The sequence below is a fragment of the Phyllobates terribilis genome, unplaced genomic scaffold (assembly GCF_046119375.1).
Source record: "Phyllobates terribilis strain yellow unplaced genomic scaffold, ASM4611937v1 Scaffold_11__3_contigs__length_659146591, whole genome shotgun sequence".
In the NCBI taxonomy this organism is placed as follows: Eukaryota; Metazoa; Chordata; class Amphibia; order Anura; family Dendrobatidae; genus Phyllobates; species Phyllobates terribilis.
In genome coordinates this window covers 590,343,750-590,363,001 of record NW_027362771.1, presented here as the reverse complement: position 1 = coordinate 590,363,001, position 19,252 = coordinate 590,343,750, and the positions used below count along the sequence as shown (strand labels likewise).

The 19,252-nt window shown below is 43.9% G+C and overlaps 1 protein-coding gene across 1 annotated transcript in view; it reads right to left on the bottom strand.

The window, feature by feature from the left end:
- Positions 1–3,413: 3,413 nt before the first annotated feature.
- The window catches only part of LOC141167058 (complement C3-like), a 101,469-nt gene continuing 85,630 nt past the window's right edge, over positions 3,414–19,252 (bottom strand). Inside the window, exons 29-41 of the mRNA XM_073654385.1 lie at positions 17,711–17,874; positions 17,461–17,619; positions 15,562–15,621; positions 13,764–13,854; positions 13,252–13,306; positions 13,057–13,144; positions 11,963–12,052; positions 8,525–8,630; positions 8,317–8,406; positions 7,361–7,447; positions 7,183–7,266; positions 6,768–6,903; positions 3,414–3,826 (exon numbers count right to left, since the gene is read on the bottom strand). Of these exons, the coding sequence (XP_073510486.1) occupies positions 3,688–3,826; positions 6,768–6,903; positions 7,183–7,266; positions 7,361–7,447; positions 8,317–8,406; positions 8,525–8,630; positions 11,963–12,052; positions 13,057–13,144; positions 13,252–13,306; positions 13,764–13,854; positions 15,562–15,621; positions 17,461–17,619; positions 17,711–17,874 (1,349 nt within the window). The 3' untranslated portion in view covers positions 3,414–3,687. The remainder of the gene's footprint in view (positions 3,827–6,767; positions 6,904–7,182; positions 7,267–7,360; positions 7,448–8,316; positions 8,407–8,524; positions 8,631–11,962; positions 12,053–13,056; positions 13,145–13,251; positions 13,307–13,763; positions 13,855–15,561; positions 15,622–17,460; positions 17,620–17,710; positions 17,875–19,252) is intronic.

Here is a 19,252-nt window from a genome sequence, read left to right as displayed (position 1 = left end):
CCCATACAGAGCCCACACATCACCCCATACAGAGCCCACACATCACCCCCATACAGTGCCCACACATCACCCCCATACAGAGCCCGCACATCACCCCATACAGAGCCCACACATCACCCCATACAGAGCCCACACATCACCCCATACAGAGCCCACACATCACCCCCATACAGTGCCCACACATCACCCCCATACAGAGCCCACACATCACCCCATACAGAGCCCACACATCACCCCATACAGAGCCCACACATCACCCCCATACAGTGCCCACACATTACCCCCATACAGAGCCCACACATCACCCCCATACAGAGCCCACACATCACCCCCATACAGAGCCCACACATCACCCCCATACGGCACCCACACATCACCCCATACAGAGCCCACATATCACCCCCCATACAGCGCCCACGTATGACCGCCATACAGAGCCCACATATCACCCCCCATACAGTGTCCACATATCACACCCATATAATCCTGTTATATAATGCCCAACACTTCATCATGGTGGCAATAAAGTAGGAAATATCTACTGTACACACATAATGCTGTCATTCTTTACAAATGTCAGAGAAATGCAAACTGCCCTGAGATCCCGGCTCACCAGCGGCAGAGCTGTGTTTGTCAGATGTAGCAGAGCTATGTTTATCAGATATAGCAGGACTGTGTTTGTCAAAAGTAGCAGAGCTGTGTTTGTCAGATATAGCAGAGCTGTGTTGGTCAGATGTAGCAGAGCTGTGTACGTCACATGTAGCAGAGCTTGGTGCGTCACATGTAGCAGGGCTGTGTTTGTCACATGTAGCAGAGCTGTGTTTGTCACATGTAGCAGGGCTGTGCTTGTCAGATGTAGCAGGGCTGTGTTTGTCACAAGTAGCAGGGCAGTGTTTGTCACAAGTAGCAGAGCTGTGTTTGTCAGATGTAGCAGGGCTGTGTTTGACAGATGTAGCAGAGCTGTGTGCGTCACATGTAGCAGAGCTGTATTTGTCAGATGTAGCAGAGCTGTGTTTGTCAGATGTAGCAGAGCTGTGTTTGTCAGATGTAGCAGAGCTGTGTTTGTCAGATGTAGCAGTGCTTTTTTAGTCAGATACAGCAGAGCTTTGTTTGTCAGATGTAGCAGGGCTGTGTTTGTCAGATGAAGCAGAGCTGTGTTGGTCAGATGTAGCAGAGCTGTGTTGGTCAGATGTAGCAGAGCTGTGTTGGTCAGATATAGCAGAGCTGTGTGCGTCACATGTAGCAGAGCTTGGTGTGTCACATGTAGCAGAGCTTGGTGCGTCACATGTAGCAGAGCTGTGTGCGTCACACGTACCAGAGTTTGGTGCGTCACATGTAGCAGAGCTTGGTGCGTCACATGTAGCAGAGCTGTGTGCGTCACACGTAGCAGAGCTTGGTGCGTCACATGTAGCAGAGCTTGGTGCGTCACATGTAGCAGAGCTTGGTGCGTCACATGTAGCAGAGCTGTGTGCGTCACATGTAGCAGAGCTGTGTGCGTCACATGTAGCAGAGCTGTGTGTGTCACATGTAACAGAGCTGTGTGTGTCACATGTAACAGAGCTGTGTGAGTCACATGTAACAGAGCTGAGTGGGTCACATGTAGCAGAGCTGTGTGGGTCTCATGTAGCAAAGCTGTGTGGGTCTCATGTAGCAGAGCTGTGTGAGTCACATGTAGCAGAGCTGTGTGGGTCACATGTAGCAGAGCTGTGTGGGTCACATGTAGCAGAGCTGTGTGTGTCTCATGTAGCAGAGCTGTGTGAGTCACATGTAGCAGAGCTGTGTGAGTCACATGTAGCAGAGCTGTGTGAGTCACATGTAGCAGAGCTGTGTGTGTGTGGGTCACATGTAGCAGAGCTGTGTGGGTCACATGTAGCAGAGCTGTGGGTCACAGGTAGCAGAGCTGTGTGGGTCACATGTAGCAGAGCTGTGTGGGTCACATGTAGCAGAGCTGTGTGGGTCACATGTAGCAGAGCTGTGTGGGTCACATGTAGCAGAGCTGTGTGGGTCACATGTAGCAGAGCTGTGTGGGTCACATGTAGCAGAGCTGTGTGGGTCACATGTAGCAGAGCTGTGTGGGTCACATGTAGCAGAGCTGTGTGGGTCACATGTAGCAGAGCTGTGTGGGTCACATGTAGCAGAGCTGTGTGGGTCACATGTAGCAGAGCTGTGTGGGTCACATGTAGCAGAGCTGTGTGGGTCACATGTAGCAGAGCTGTGTGTGGGTCACATGTAGCAGAGCTGTGTGGGTCACATGTAGCAGAGTTGTGTGGGTCACATGTAGCAGAGCTGTGTGGGTCACATGTAGCAGAGCTGTGTGGGTCTCATGTAGCAGAGCTGTGTGGGTCACATGTAGCAGAGCTGTGTGGGTCACATGTAGCAGAGCTGTGTGGGTCACATGTAGCAGAGCTGTGTGGGTCACATGTAGCAGAGCTGTGTGGGTCACATGTAGCAGAGCTGTGTGTGGGTCACATGTAGCAAAGCTGTGTGTGGGTCACATGTAGCAGAGCTGTGTGGGTCACATGTAGCAGAGTTGTGTGGGTCACATGTAGCAGAGCTGTGTGGGTCACATGTAGCAGAGCTGTGTGGGTCTCATGTAGCAGAGCTGTGTGGGTCACATGTAGCAGAGCTGTGTGGGTCACATGTAGCAGAGCTGTGTGGGTCACATGTAGCAGAGCTGATGTTTCCCAGTAGTCACTAGCCCTTCTCCATAGATCTTGGTGTCAGTATATACGGTGTATACAGCCTGGGATCTGTACGGGGGGGAGGCACATACCTGGCTGTGGGATCAACTGCAAAATCAGGAAGAGGACTGAGAATCCCCCCGGATCCCTCATGTCGGGACGTGTCCGGTGCGGCGGAGGTGACCTGTAGATGGCGGCTGTGGGGAGTGCGGAGCGCAGACGTCTCCCGGGTCCTGGCACCGTCCGCAGTGTCTGCCTGTCCTCCTCTCCTCCTCCTCCGGTCTCGCCCGCTCTCCTCCTTACAAACCGCGCTGATTCTGACTTTTCCGCTCCCGCAGTGCGATATAAACCTGCAGTGAATAGATGCGATTCCAGTTTTTTTATTCAGAGTGTAGGAGGGGTTTACAGCTCGGGGGGATTCTGCCGGTATCAGACTCACAGGATGGTTTTATAATTAACTGGTGAAAAAAAATTGAGCAGTTTGTAAAATAAAACATCACTTTGTGTCTCCATTTTCTGAGACTGAGCTATTAGGGAATGTGAGATCAGGTTGTAATTTGAAGAATACACAAAGAAATAGATTTTTCCACCACCAGGAGCAAAACAGTAACAATGCAGTGACATGGCAGAATCTGTATAACTAATTATATACCAAATAGTTGTAAGTCAAATTTATGTATGAGATAGCCAAGATGAAGGTCTATACTACACAGTGATGATAGACAGGGCGGGTTGTGACAACTTGTTCTTTATTTTCATAAACATTTTCTTCACAACGGTTATATCTGTTGTTAGGGAGGCAGTCAACATGGCCGCCATCATGGCACCCACAGGGGTTGTCATCAGTTCCTCCTAGTTATGAAGTGATGCATATGTGATACATGAATAGGCACATTCAGGACTACAGTAAGGCCGGTGACATCTATGACATTGTACATATTGGTTTCAGCAAAGGCCGGGGACACCAGCGCCCCCAGTGCGGTCTGTAGTTGGGTGTGATACAGGCTCAGCTCTGGCAGCCGAAAAGAACCAAGTCATCAATAAACTTGTCCAACTCTTCACACTCGTCCTTCTCAATGGTGCCACATTCCTTATTAGTCGGCAGGAGCTCAAACCATGTTCCTCCATTGATGACATAGGACATCCTGAAAAAGGGTAAAACGCAGAAATCAGATGTCCATTCAGATATCCATTCATCCAGATATCCATTTATCCATCCAGATATCCATTCATCCATCCATCCAGATATCCATTCATCCATCCATCCAGATATCCATTCATCCATCCATCCAGATATCCATTCATCCATCCATCCAGATATCCATTCATCCATCCATCCAGATATCCATTCATCCATCCAGATATCTATTCATCCATCCAGATATCTATTCATCCATCGAGACATCCATTCATCTATCCATGCATCCAGATATCCATTCATCCATGCATCCAGATATCCATCCATCCATCCAGATATCCATTCATCCATCCATCCAGATATCCATTCATCCATCCATCCAGATATCCATTCATCCATCCATCCAGATATCCATTCATCCATCTATCCAGATATCCATTCATCCATCCATCCAGATATCCATTCATCCATCCATCCAGATATCCATTCATCCATCTAGATATCCATTCATCTATCCATGCATCCAGATATCCATTCATCCATGCATCCAGATATCCATCCATCCATCCAGATATCCATTCATCAATCCATCCAGATATCCATTTATCCATCCAGATATCTATTCATCCATCGAGATATCCATTCATCCATCGAGATATCCATTCATCTATCCATGCATCCAGATATCCATTCATCCAGATATCCATCCATCCATCCAGATATCCATTCATCCATCTAGATATCCATTTATCCATCTAGATATCCATTCATCTATCCATGCATCCAGATATCCATTTATCCATCCAGATATCTATTCATCCATCGAGATATCCATTCATCAATCCATCCAGATATCCAATCATCCATCCATCCATCCAGATATCCATTCATCTATCCATGCATCCAGATATCCATTCATCCATGCATCCAGATATTCATCAATCCATCCATCCAGATATCCATCCATCCAGATATCCATCCATCCATCCATCCAGATATCTATTCATCCATCGAGATATCCATTCATCAATCCATCCAGATATCCATTCATCCATCCATCCATCCATCCAGATATCCATTCATCCATCCATCCATCCATCCATCCAGATATCCATTCATCTATCCATGCATCCAGATATCCATTCATCCATGCATCCAGATATTCATCAATCCATCCATCCAGATATCCATCCATCCAGATATCCATCCATCCATCCAGATATCTATTCATCCATCGAGATATCCATTCATCAATCCATCCAGATATCCATTCATCCATCCATCCATCCAGATATCCATTCATCCATCCATCCATCCAGATATCCATTCATCCATCCATCCATCCATCCATCCAGATATCCATTCATCTATCCATGCATCCAGATATCCATTCATCCATGCATCCAGATATTCATCAATCCATCCATCCAGATATCCATCCATCCAGATATCCATCCATCCAGATATCCATTTATCCATCCAGATATCCATTTATCCATCCAGATATCTATTCATCCATACATTCATCTATCTATCCAGATATCCATTCATCAATCCATCCAGATATCCATCTATCCATGTAGATATCTATTCACCCATCCATCCATCCATTCATCAATCCATTCATTACTCCATTCATCCATCCAGATAAACATTCAGATATCCATTCATCCATCCAGATATCCATTCATCCATCCATCCATCCATCCATCCATCCATCCATCCATCCAGATATCCATTCATCCATCCAGATATCCATTCATCAATCCAGATATCCATTCATCAATCCATCCAGATATCCATCCATCCATGCAGATAACCATTCATACATCCATTCATCAATCTATTTATCAATCCATTCATCCATCCATTCATCCAGATATCCATTCATCAATTCAGATATCCATCCATCCAGATATCTATTAATCAACCAATTCATCAAGATATGCATTCATCCATCCATCAATCCATTCATCCATCCAGATATCCATCCATCAATCGAATCATCCATCCATCCAGATATCCATTCATTCATCCATCCATTCATCCAGATATCCATTCAACAATTCAGATATCCATCCATCCATTCATTCATCTATCCAAATATCTATTAATAAATCCATCCATCCAGATATCCATCCATCCATTCATCAATCCATTCATCCATACATTAATTTATTCATCCATCCATTCATCCATCCATCAATCTAGATATCCATCCATCCATTCATCTATCCATCTAGATATCCATTCATCCATCCATCCATCAATCTAGATATCCATCCATCCATTCATCTATCCATCTAGATATCCATTCATCCATCCATTCATCCATCTAGATATCCATACATCCATTCATTCATCCATCCAGGTATCCATCCATCTATTCATTCATCCATCCATCCATCCAGATATCCATCACATATGCCAGTCACATCCAGAGCAGCATGCAGAATTCTGCCTGTCTCCTGTTCCCCCCGGGCTGCTGGATATCACACCCGCTCCTCCTCTGTTTCTTCCCATCTCAGTGACATTACAGGCTGTGCTGCACTCTGACATATGTCAGTGGGGGGAGGTCAGGAATTATTGGGGTGCATTTTTGAAGTCACTTTTTCGGAGTGCGCTTCTCTTAATTCTAGCTAAAGAGAAAGAGGCGATATCAAGACAAGTCAGAAAAATGGTTTTGTTTTCGTTGCGCATCTGTAATGGCACAAAAATGTAAATTGTCAGATTATTTTACACAAACATTGAATGGCATAAAGTACTACTGACAATACTGTAGATTTATTGCATATACTGCACACAGTAAGGGCAGATTTGGGAATGCAGCTCTGGATGTGACTGGAGTATGATGTAGGACAGGCAGTACGTAGTTTATGTATTGGTGATGTGTAATGTCTGTGTGGAGTAAGGAGCAGATCCTTGTACATAGATTATACTGTACTTACTCATTTTTCATCTTCCACACGTCCTCGCTGCGCCCCCAAACGATGTAGTTCCTGCCCACTTCCACCTTCACCGAGTCTCTGCAGCTTTTGTGGATATAAAATCTCCTTTTGTCACCATCTTTTATCTCATCCGATCCTTTAAAGAGATCAGTATATCATTATTTTTTTTTTGAAGCAGCAGTTTGTGCTCCAGAGCTGTTGTTCCCCAACTATAAGCAGCAAAGTACAGCCAAAAATGGTGATTTTGGGCTCTGTGGAGAATCCAAGTGTTACCAGGAAAAGTGATCATCATGCATAGGAGGAAATAAACCATCCACATGACAGCCCACACACACACTGAGACTTGGAGATGGGAACTCCTCCCCTTACGGTTTCCATTTATGCTGGATGTGTGGTAGATACTGGATGTACTTACCCAGCTTGATGACCCGTGTGACCGCCATGGTGAAGATGTCATAGGCCCCGGTCTGTTGGATATTTTCCAGTTTGCAGTCGTAGACTGTAAGTGAGAGACAGAACACGTCGGTCATAACCTGGAGATGATAGACCTTCCCCGGTGGGGGATGATATTAGAAGCCGACGTGTCTCCTCACCATAGTCCACCCCGGGTTGACATGCTAAATGAATTCTCTCAGCAGACTTTAGTTTTTGCTTGTGGCCGTTTCTCAGGTTGCATCTTTCTGGAAATTCAATTTGTAGCAAAGTTATTCTTTACGAATTGAACGTACCTTTGGGGGAACATTATTCTTTGGGGGTCTCTTTCTCCAGAGTATAATAAACATAAGATGTAAAAAACAAACAAAAAAACCCTTATACTCACCGCTTACATGTCCGGCTCCTCCACTGTCTGCTGCCCGCCATCCGGTCCTCAGAGCCGCCTCTTCTTTTCCCTACCAAAAGCAGCATCTCCCACCCTCTTCACATTAACTAGGAGATCATGTTGGACTTCATGATGTCATGTACGTGTGATGCGCTATGGCCTCTGAGACCTGTTTGTGTCCCGAACTCCTGGCCATGAGTAAGCAGGTCGGAGGAGTAACTGCAGAAAGAAGAGACCCTGAGGAACGGGCAGCTCTGCTCATCCAGTCCTCTTCTTTCTACTATATCCCAGGTTATTCTTACTTCATCGCTCGCCTGTCCAACCCCTCAGAGATCACTGCGTTTCGTACATCCATGATGAGCAGTGACCTCCGAGGTCCGGTCGTGGTTGGAAGTTCCAGCCTAGTCTGGGAGATGCGGCTTGTGATGGCGGAAAAATAAGTAATTTCTGAGGAACGGTCGGTGGGCAGCAAGCAACGGAGGGGCCGGACAGGTGAGATAAGTATAACCTAGGATATAGGGGAGTCAAAAGGGAAATACTTCAATGAGTCTTCTTAGATCTTGGTCTTGATCTTGGGGTCACCAACACACGGCTCTTGACTCATCTCCATACATGCTGTGCGCATATCCACAGATGTTGCAAATTGAAATCTGAACAGGCACCATGAGCTCCAAAACTTCTTTGGGTTCTGGAGTCCTCCCTGATTTATCCACAATATTACTCTAGTACCTGAGATGCAGTGACATTCGGCATCCTTGCAGATCTTCCTCAGCTCTCCCTCATCTTCAGTTGGATGATAAAACTTGGTACAACGGTTTTCTGGAGGGGTAAAAAGATATTAGTCTATTACTCTAAAAACCACTGGCTCAGCAGATAGCATCAGATATACAAAATATCCAGGTACAATGTCCTGCCTAAATAATGAGTAAGAGGTTACCTAAAGCATAATATTCATAGATGGTGACCGTTGCGGGTTGTAAGATTCCCACTTCAAAATTTTGATGGATCTTAAACTTTAGACATTCTGTCTCGATGTGTGATACCTAAAAATGGGATTAAATACAAGAACATCATAATGTAGAAATAACACAGGCAGTAGATAATATGTTATACCAAAAAATGTGATATATTAGTTCAACTTCACCCCTGAGACAAACAGTACCCTAAGAGAAACTCAACATGTGGTCTTCTCAAGGTCGTTTCTACCACCGCTAGTCCCTCCATCCATTTGTGGTATAAGATAGCCAACTTCTAAAAACTACGACCTTCAGTTAGTTTTGCTCGATGTGACCCATGAGGTTTTTTCCCTTTCCTTTCTGGTATTTGCTGTGGTGAAGCAGGGGGTCTCTGTCAGTTTAGATTGTCATAGAGCTTTGCCACATTCTATATGAGGTTTTTGAGCAGCACCAGAGAGGATTTAGAGCAGAGAAGGATAATTATTGCAGTGTTGAATACGATGATTAGAGAAGTCAAAGAGATGTGCATGAAAGGAGTTGGAAAGCTTCATGAGAAGATCTGAAGACATTTCAACTATTTCACTTATCTCAAGGTTGAACTGGTCCACTGGAGAACAAGAGAATTCTCCGGTGAGTCCTGGGATCTCCTTCAGGGGTGTCAATATCGACAGACCTCATGGTCGCTTTGGGGGCCCTGAGTCCAGGAGAACCTGGTGACGAACACTGCAGTGTGGATTTCAACGGTATCTGCATCCCAAGGATGGCTCTCTCCTCTGCCATTCCGACTGTGTACCTTAGCCTGGACCCGGCAGGCACAATGATGTTATTAGATTGTGCTGCTGCTGCACAGAGAATGCGCTGCGGAGATCGAAGCAGTGCGTGGGGGGCAACGCAGCGAGGTGAGTCGTTTTTTTTTAAATTAGTCATTATTTGTGGGAGCCCCATACTGTATATAGTAAGCTGCGGGTACATCCTACTGTATATAGTAAGCTGCGGGTACATCATACTGTATATAGGAAGCTGTAGGGACATCATACTGTATGTAGGGAGCTGAGGGGATATCATACTGTATATAGTAAGCTGCGGGTACATCCTACTGTATATAGTAAGCTGCGGGTACATCATACTGTATATAGGAAGCTGTAGGGACATCATACTGTATGTAGGGAGCTGAGGGGATATCATACTGTATATAGTAAGTTGCGAGTACATCCTACTGTATATAGGAAGCTGTAGGGACATCATACTGTAAATAGTGAGCTGAGGGGACATCATACTGTATATAGTAAGCTGCAGGTACATCATACTGTATATAGGAAGCTGTAGGGACATCATACTGTATATAGGGAGCTGTGGGGACATCATACTGTATATAGTGAGCTGTGGGGACATCATACTGTATGTAGGGAGCAGTGGGGACATCATACTGTATGTAGGGAGCTGAGGGGATATCATACTGAATGTAGGGAGCTGTGGGGACATCATATTGTATATAGTGAGCTGTGGGGCATCATACTGTATATAGTGAGCTGTGGGACATCATACTGTATATAGTGAGCTGTGGGGACATCATACTGTATATTAGTATTAATTATTATTATAGCGCTATTAATTCCATGGCGCTTTACATGTTTAAAAGGGGTGTACATAGCAAGCAACAAGTATAATAATTTGAACAAAAACAAAAGACAAAAAAACAACCAAAAACAAGTCAGCAACTGGTACAAGAGGAGCGAGGACCCTGCCCACAAGGGCTCACAATCTACAAGGGATGGGTGAGGATACAGTAGGTGAGGGTAGAGCTGGTCATGCAGCGGTGTGGTGGAGCGGTGGTTACTGAAGGTTGTAGGCTTGTCAGAAGAGGTGGGTCTTCAGGTTCCTTTTGAAGGTTTCCATGGTCGGCGAGAGCCTGATGTGTTGAGGTAGAGAGTTCCAGAGTAGGGGGGAAGCACGGGAGAAATATTTTATGCGATTGTGGGAAGAGGAGATAAGAGGGGAGTAGAGCAGGAGATCTTGTGAGGATCGGAGGTTGCGTGCAGGTAAATAGCGGGAGACTAGGTCACAGATGTATGGAGGAGACAGGTTGTGGATGGCTTTGTATGTCATGGATAGGGTTTTGAACTGGAGTCTCTGGGCAATGGGGAGCCAGTGAAGAGATTGACAGAGGGGAGAGGCCGGGGAATAGCGGGGGACAGGTGGATTAGTCGGGCAGCAGAGTTTAGGATAGATTGGAGGATAGACTGTATATAGGGAGATGTGGGAACATCATACTGTATATAGGGAGCTGTGGAGACATCATACTGTATATAGGAAGCTGTGGAGACATCATACAGTATATAGGGAGCTGTAGGGAGTATCATACTGTATATTGGGAGCTGTTGAGGTCATCATACTGTATATAGGAGGCTATGGAGGATCATACCATATATAGAGACCTGTGGCGACCATCACAATGTCTACAGGGAGCTGGGGGCCATCATACAGTGTGCCGGGATCATTATGTGGTCATTATACCGTGCTTGTGTGGGGAAATTTACTATGGGGGTGTCATACTGTTTGTGGGGGCATTTTGTGGGGCATCATAATCATAGGGAGCCATGAAATATTCTATTGATGAGATCATCATGGTCATTGATATCAGATGAGTGAGGGTCTGACCCCCAGCCCCATGGTGATCAGCAGTAATAGCCTCTGGCAGTGACCGGTGTAAACATTTATAGAGCTAAACTACTCTCTGCAATATGTCATTTTGCATTATCATTAAAGGAGTGTTCTGGGCCAGGGCAAATCTTCTTCAGACTCTCTATCATGCTAAATCCTGACATTGTGTATTATGCTCACTGCTTCAGCTTTGCTTGCCGGTTCGATATGATTATCGCTTATGTGCATTTTGCATACTTGTGTTCACGTGCCAACTAATTTCTCTCCTTGCTTCTATCAATGCTTTCACATGAACATTCAGAAAAGCAGAAAGTTTAGTTTGTCGGCATGTGACCACGAATATGCAAATCGCATATGAGAGATGACGTGACGACCGATTGAGCTAGCAGATAGAACCGAATCCTGACATTGTGTAATATACACCCTGGTCTGAAAACCCCCTTTAATGATAATGCATTGGCGTTGTATAGGTGAAAAGTTATCCCTCAGAATCAAGTCCTCTGCTCAGACCAAAGTTCCCCAGTCCAACACTGGGCATATTGAAATCCAACACCCCGATCTTTTATTACCCCTGACATATATTTTTTTAAGGAGGAGTTTGGACATCTCATATGTTCACCCGGTCCCTATAAAATTAAGCTAAAGTGTATGGACTCCTTAAAATGTATTCTATAAGTTTTGGAACCGTTTCATGAACCATTGGAAGAGCGTATGTCTACGATCTCTTTGGACTCTGCTAGACTTAAGTGATCTCTTACCTTGTCCAGGTATAAAATCAAGGAGCCTCGTTCTGACCGTTCTGTGTCCATCTCATATTTAGAAATGTACTTGTCCACGTGATTCGTGAGCTAGGACAAAGGTATCGAAACACGATCAGTAATCCGTCACGCTACACACCCAACTTTCTGATATTTTCTAGTGAATCCAGAGAATTACATGTGATATTATAGATTAAGCTAGCCAAAGGAATGACCCCCCACTAGCTCCCTCAGCAGGAATAGCTGGATGACCACCTAATAACTGTTGAAAGTGAAGCAGTGACCAGGAGATCAATTGATGCATTCCCAGAATTAAATGCCCCTCTAAGGTCACAGCCACTAGAGAGGGTCGAGAATTTAGGACCACTGCTATTACTTTTATATGTCCCAATAATACCCATGAAAAGGTAATTCGAAGTAGACCAGCAGAGATCGGGCAAAATTCTAATTCGCTCTTCTCCCTTCTGTTCCGATGAAATTTGAACTTATTCTCTACAAATTTAATGTCCTTCATTATGCCCTGGGTTCTCTCCCGACACCATAGAATAATAAACACAATATGTAAAAAATAAAAAAAATCCTTGTTCTCACCTCTCTGTCCCTTCCACTCCTCACCCATCCACGTCACATCTTCTGATGCCCCGCCGCTCACGCTAAAATTGCCGTGGTAAAGGTCACAACGTCATCTCAGCACTATGAGTGCCATGGCTTTGGACGTGCGAGAGGGATTCAGCGAGAGTGGGGATCAGAAGATGCAACGAGGACTGGATGGGTGACGCTGAGGAGTGGAGGGGCCGAAGAGGTGAGCAGTAAGGTGAGCATTAATATTTTTTATTTTCTTTACATTTTTTGATGGCCCTAAATGGCTCAGAAAAATGTCAAGTGCCGCCAATTTGCTGAATCCACAAGCAAATTTTTTGTGAAATTTATGGAACTTATAGATATTAGATGCCTGTCATTAGGAAATTGAGTAACCCTCTTCACATCTAGAGGTGCTATAAAGATGACATAAAGAAACCAAAATAACATATCGTATTATGGGGTCTCCTAGCTTTGAAATAATGCAGTTGTCTTCATCAATGTTTGTAACAAACCCTATTCAGATCATCCATGTCTATTGTGAAGCCTGTGAGAAGAGTCAGATCCACGATGGTCATTGTAGAGGCACTGGTACCAAGGTATCTGCAATAGAAAACAATCTATAGAGTTCCCATGGAGAACACTGTCCACATTACGAGACATGGCCATGAGTGGCAGCAATCAAGATTTCCCTTCCCCAATCATCTTACTTCATACACATGTTCATGACCATGGATTTTAGAGCCCCGATTGGCTTCTTCGAATCTGAAGAAAAATTAAAAACATTAGAAAAACTCTTTAAATCCCTGAATTTTTGAGACAATTTGTGAGCAAAAAATGGATAGAAAATCACAGAATAAAGTAAATTTTTCAAAACATAATTTTGCTTAAAAGGGACATTGACATCTAGAGGCCTTACTTCAAGCTTCCGGGCCTCAAAATAAAAAGTATAACAAGATTCCCACCTGTCATGTTACAATTATCATACTGGTGTCATAAGGACCTTTAGTCCAAGTGGCCCGAGTGCGATTGCTACCTCTGGATCTCCTTTAGCTATGTCACTCATGACATCATTGGCCACGGACCATGTACTGTGTCTCACGTAAGGCTCACTTTTGCAAGATATCCTGACAATCTTCTGGTTTGCCAGTTTTTAAACTTTTTTTTTTTAATGAAATTCTACGACCCAATATAAAGTGCTATTTTTTAAGCAAATCTTCACCTTTTGGTGCATCCTCAAGCTTCACTGAGAAATCAAAATTCTTGCACGGGACGGTTCCTTCAGCCAATGGTGTATAATAGACAGACATCACCTGGGATGAGATGAGTCGGACGTGAGACACATAGCAATGAAAAGGAGAGAAGGAGCTCCAATTTTAGCACCCTTTAATGAGTCATTTAGGATTTTTAGGGATCGCTTAGTGAGTGTTTGCCATAGTGTGGTAAAGTATTTGCCCCTTGATTTTAATTGTTTAACAAAGACAAATCTGGGTAATCACAAAACACGGTTAATTTAGATTATTGAAGAAGAGTTATCCAATGTCAATGCCCCATTTAACTGGCCATGGCACCTTTTACAGACATAACCTGTCACCTTCGATAAGTAGAGACCAGTGTTTTTACACCATCCTAGAGGAATTATGGCCCAATCTTCAGTTACAGAATTTAGCTCATTTAGTATGAGGTGGGCTTTTTAGGTCCTTACAAGAAATCTCATTAGGGTTCAAAACTGGACTTGGACATTCTAGAAACCTTAATTTGCATTTTAGAGAATGGATCATCTTCAGGAAGGCAAAGAAAAACTGAGCCGAACATCTAAGGCTCTGCAGACATCACTTGGTCAGAAGGGGTCAACCAATAAGATTGAACTTTATGCAATAGACAGGTGAGATGGTGTCCATCAGAGAATTGTATTGTTAGAATCACTGATAACCAAGGAAAAACATTGAGGCTTGACTCACATTTGCTATGATGGCCCTCAGAACTTTTAGGATAATGTTCTGTAGACGGAAGTGTCAAAACAGGACATTTTTGGAAGATATGGGTTCTGATATGTCCGGTGAGGGCATTCCTTGACAAGAAAATGCTAACAGTCAACTGCGATGGTGGTAGTATTTTGGGTCATTCTCACATTCAGCCATCAGTGTTTGGTCTGAGTTTACACTATTATCCCTCAACTTACAAATAGAGATAATAGGGCATTTGAACATGCACATAGGTCCTAGACAGCTTTTTCTGGACAGAGCAAAAAGCTTAAATTAGCAGACCTGCTGTGAAAACTGCTGGGTGGTGATTTAAAACTGTATCTCTCTTCAGAAGATGAAAAGGATAGGAGGGAGGTGAGCAGCTAACTTCTGTATAGAAGTCAATGAAATGGAGAGAGCTGTCTGGGATGTTAAGAGTTAACCCCTGTCCTTTAATGTAACTATTGCATGGGCTCCACGGAAATCAGCTGTGCATTATAAAAGATAAAATCTCTTATTGCAGGAGAAATACAGCAGATAGCAAAAGCAAGTCAATTGCAAACTTGCTTATTTCCATACTGCCTAACTAATTAAAGCAATTTAAGAACTTGAGAACACCCCATTCAAGCAATCCGTCTTCTGTCACCCCCAGCAATCAGCTGATACCACTCGGGTAAGCTACTCCATGACATACATCTTATAGGGAATATTATATAAAGCATGGACACGCTGGGTCTGTCAGAGTCAAAACCACTCTTATGGAGAAGCTCTAATTTCTGGCACATAAAGTTGTCTCCGGAGGGGTAACTGCCTTCATGACGTCCATTTGCTCCAATATGGAGTATAGCACAGTCCAAAAGTATTTTACAGAATTTCTCACCACTTTTTGTAGAAAAAAAACAAAAAAAAATATCCCATTACCAGAATAGTATCATCACCCTCATCATTATTTTAACTTTCTATAAAAACGTCTTTGAATTCCAGCGCAATAAATTTGTATAATGTATTGATTACTTGATGAGATGATGGCAATGAAATCACCACATGGTTACTCACCGTTAGGGTGCCCATTCCCTTTCCTTTGGCCGTGACTTTAATCTTGTCATTCATTTTGGTCTGAATGTGAGATAAACACATGTATAACAGTCGGCCCCATAACAAAAGCACAATGGGCACTCACAGAGGGGGCATAATGCTACATCTAATCTGCCCACCCCAGTATTATAGCCTATGGTTTCTACTAGAATATGACACAGACCACTATACCCATATCTACTTCCATGACTCCAGATATGTGGGTGCATCGGAGAAGCCTGATCATAGTGGAGCAAAAGATTATAACTTTTGTGTGCTACAAGAATATACAGTTGAAACCAGAAGTTTACATACTCTATATAAAAAGACACATCTGCAGGTTTTTCTCAATATCTGACATGAAATCAGAATAAACCTTTCCCGTTTTAGGTCAATTAGGATTACCAAAATTTTTAATATTTGCCAAATTCCAGAATAATGAGAGAGAGAGAGAGAGAGAGAGAGAACGTTTTAAGGCATTTTTATTACTTACTGCAAAGTTAAACGTTTCCATACATTTCTTTAGTATTTGGTACCATTGCCCTTAAACTGAATGACTTGGGTCAAACATTTGGGATATCCTTCCACAAGCTTCTCACAATAGTTGGTCGGAATTTGGGCCCATTCATCCTGACAAAACTGGTGTAACTGATCCAGGTTTATAGGTCGCCTTTCTCGCACCTGCCTTTTCAGCTTTGCCCATAAATTTTCAATAGAATTGAGATCAGGGCATTGTCCATTTGGAAGACCCATTTCCGCCCGAGCTTTAACTTCCTGGCTGATGTCTTGAGATGTTGCTTCAGTGTCGCCACATAATCTTCTTTTCTCATGATGCCATCTATTTTGTGAAGTGCACCAGTCCCTCCTGCAGCAAAACAACCCCACAACATGATGCTGCCACCCCCGTGTTTCACAGTTGGGATGGTGTTCTTAGGCTTCCAAGCTTCTCCCTTTTTCCTCCAAATGTAATGATGGTCATTATGCCCTAAAAGTTCAATTTTAGTTTCATCAGACCACAGGACATGTCTCCAAAAATTAAGGTCTTTGTTCCTGTGTGCATTTGCAAACATTAATCTGGCTTTTTTATGGTTTTTTTTTTGGAGTAATGGCTTCTTCCTGGCAGAGTGACCTTTCGGCCTATGTTGATACAGTACTCGTTTCACTGTGGTTATTGAAACAATCTTACCAGCTTCCGCCATCATCTTCACAAGGTATTTTGCTTTTGTCCTTGGATTCATATGCACATGTCAGACCAAAGCACATTCATCTCTGGGACACAGAACCCGTCTCCTTCCTGAGCGGTATGAAAGCTGGACATTCCCATCTTGTTTGCACTTGCATATAGTTGTTTGTACAGATGAACGAGGCACCTTCAAGTATCTTGAGATTGTACCCAAGGATGAGCAAGTCCAAAATTCTCTTCCTGATATCTTGACTGATTTCTTTAGACTTTCCAATGATGCTACACAAAGAAGCAGTGTGTTTCAGGTGTGCATTAAAATACATCCACAGATGTGTTTCTAATTAACTCAGATGTTGCCAAAAAAACTATCAGAAGCTTCCAAACACATGACATCATCATATGGGCAGTCCAGAATTGTTTAAAGGCATAGCAATCTTAGTGTATGTAAACTTTTGACTTTGCAGTAAGTAATAAAAATGCCTTAAAACATTCTCTCTCTCTCATTATTCTGGCATTTGGCAAATATTAAAAATTATGGTAATCCTAATTGACCTAAAACGGGAAAGGTTTATTCTGATTTCATGTCAGATATTGAGAAAAACATGAATATGTGTCTTTTTATATAGTGTATGTAAACTTCTGGTTTCAACTGTACTTTATGACAATCCCTGTTTGTGAAGGTTAAGTGTTGCCCTCACCTTCTCACTACGTTGGAGCATAGCATTATCTGTGGTGATCCTCCAAGTAAAACCTGAATCTCTCCCCGGAAGAGACAGTGTCACGTCCATGTCAACTTCATTCATGTCTGGTACATGAATCTGGTACTCTGACATAGCTTGGAATACCATGATGGTAGCCTGGGACAATGACAAGACAAGAAAGATGTAGAACACGGGCAACATTCATATTCCGCTTCTCGAGGTTTACAATCATCTAGAGATGGCCTACCTGAGTTGAGCCATAGCCTCCTCCGTAGAATCTCTGCTCAGTCAACCACCGGGCCACCGGCTCTGCTGAGGAGTACTGATTTAGCTTGAGAAGAGCAAGCAAGGCATAAGAGGTCGCCTCAATCATGTAGAGATCGGAGGAATAATCATCCCAATGGGTGCCATCTAAGCATTGGAGAAGGTATACAGTGAGGTCACATACTTTGAGTACAGAACCTTCACCACTTACTGGTGAATAAGCGGATGAGATACTTTTCACCGTCTGCTACATCATCAACGTAACAGCAATACGTTGGAGGTCCACCATACTTTGAGAATTGTAATGGCTTGATATGTAAGAAAGTATTGACACCCTGTCATGTGGTTGCTAATCGAAGTTCTCAACTATCTGATGATTGCCACTGGGGCGGGACCTTACAGGGAGAAAACATGGCTCATGTGCCTTCACCACCACCTACTTAGCCTCCACCAAGTCCAGCTTTTTCGCCTCTGGTTACTATGCACACGTTTAACTTTTTGTACTTCCATTTCCCACAAAAACTGTAGCTTTTTAACAGTTTTTTCCAGTCAAGAAGAGATGGACATATATGCATCTAAGGCAGACCTGGGCAAAGTACAACCAGCAGGCCACATTTGGCCCACGGACTGAGACAGCCGAAGGACTGAAACAGCAGCCCACAGACCACACCGTGCCCTCCCCCACCCATCGTCCATCTGCTGCCACCGCTCACTGTCACCGCTCTCTGCATCCTCTGGATGCAGACAGTGGTGAATACATTGGAGGAGGATTGGGGCTAGCTCCATTTTCCACCAATCAGCGTGTGAGCCAGCAGTCGTGATGACATCATTTCATCGCGTCATCTGTGCACTGCGAAGAGTCAGTGCATCAGAGAGAACAAAGGCAGAGCACCGGGGGAACAGGAGAAAGGTGAGTATGTGCTGCTTTTTTTTCTTTCATGTGTATGGGATATTTGTATGTATATAGGGGGCTGTTTGTTGCTCATACTCTATATAGGGGGCTCATGCTCTGTACTGTATAAGAGGCTATGTGGTACTCATGCTGTATATAAGGGTCTATGTGGGGCACATGCTGTATATAAGAGGCTATGTGGGGCTCATAATGTATATAAAAGGCTATGTGGGGCTCATACTGTACAAAGGGGGGTTATGTGAGGCACATGCTGTATATAAGAGGCTATGTGAGGCACATGCTGTATATCAGAGGCTATGTGAGGGCTCATGTGGTACATAGGGGGCTATGTTGGGCACATGCTGTATATAAGAGGCTTTGTGAGGCACGTGATGTATATAGGAGGCTATGTGGGGGTTCATGCTGTATATAGGGGGCTATGTGGGGCACATGCTGTATATCAGAGGCTACGTGGGGCACATGCTGTATATCATAGGCTACGTGGGGTGCATGCTGTATATTATAGGCTACGTGGGGTGCATGTTGTATACCAGAGGCTGAGTGGGGCGTATGCTGTATATCAGAGGCTACGTGGGGTGCATGCTGTATATCAGAGGCTACGTGGGGTGCATG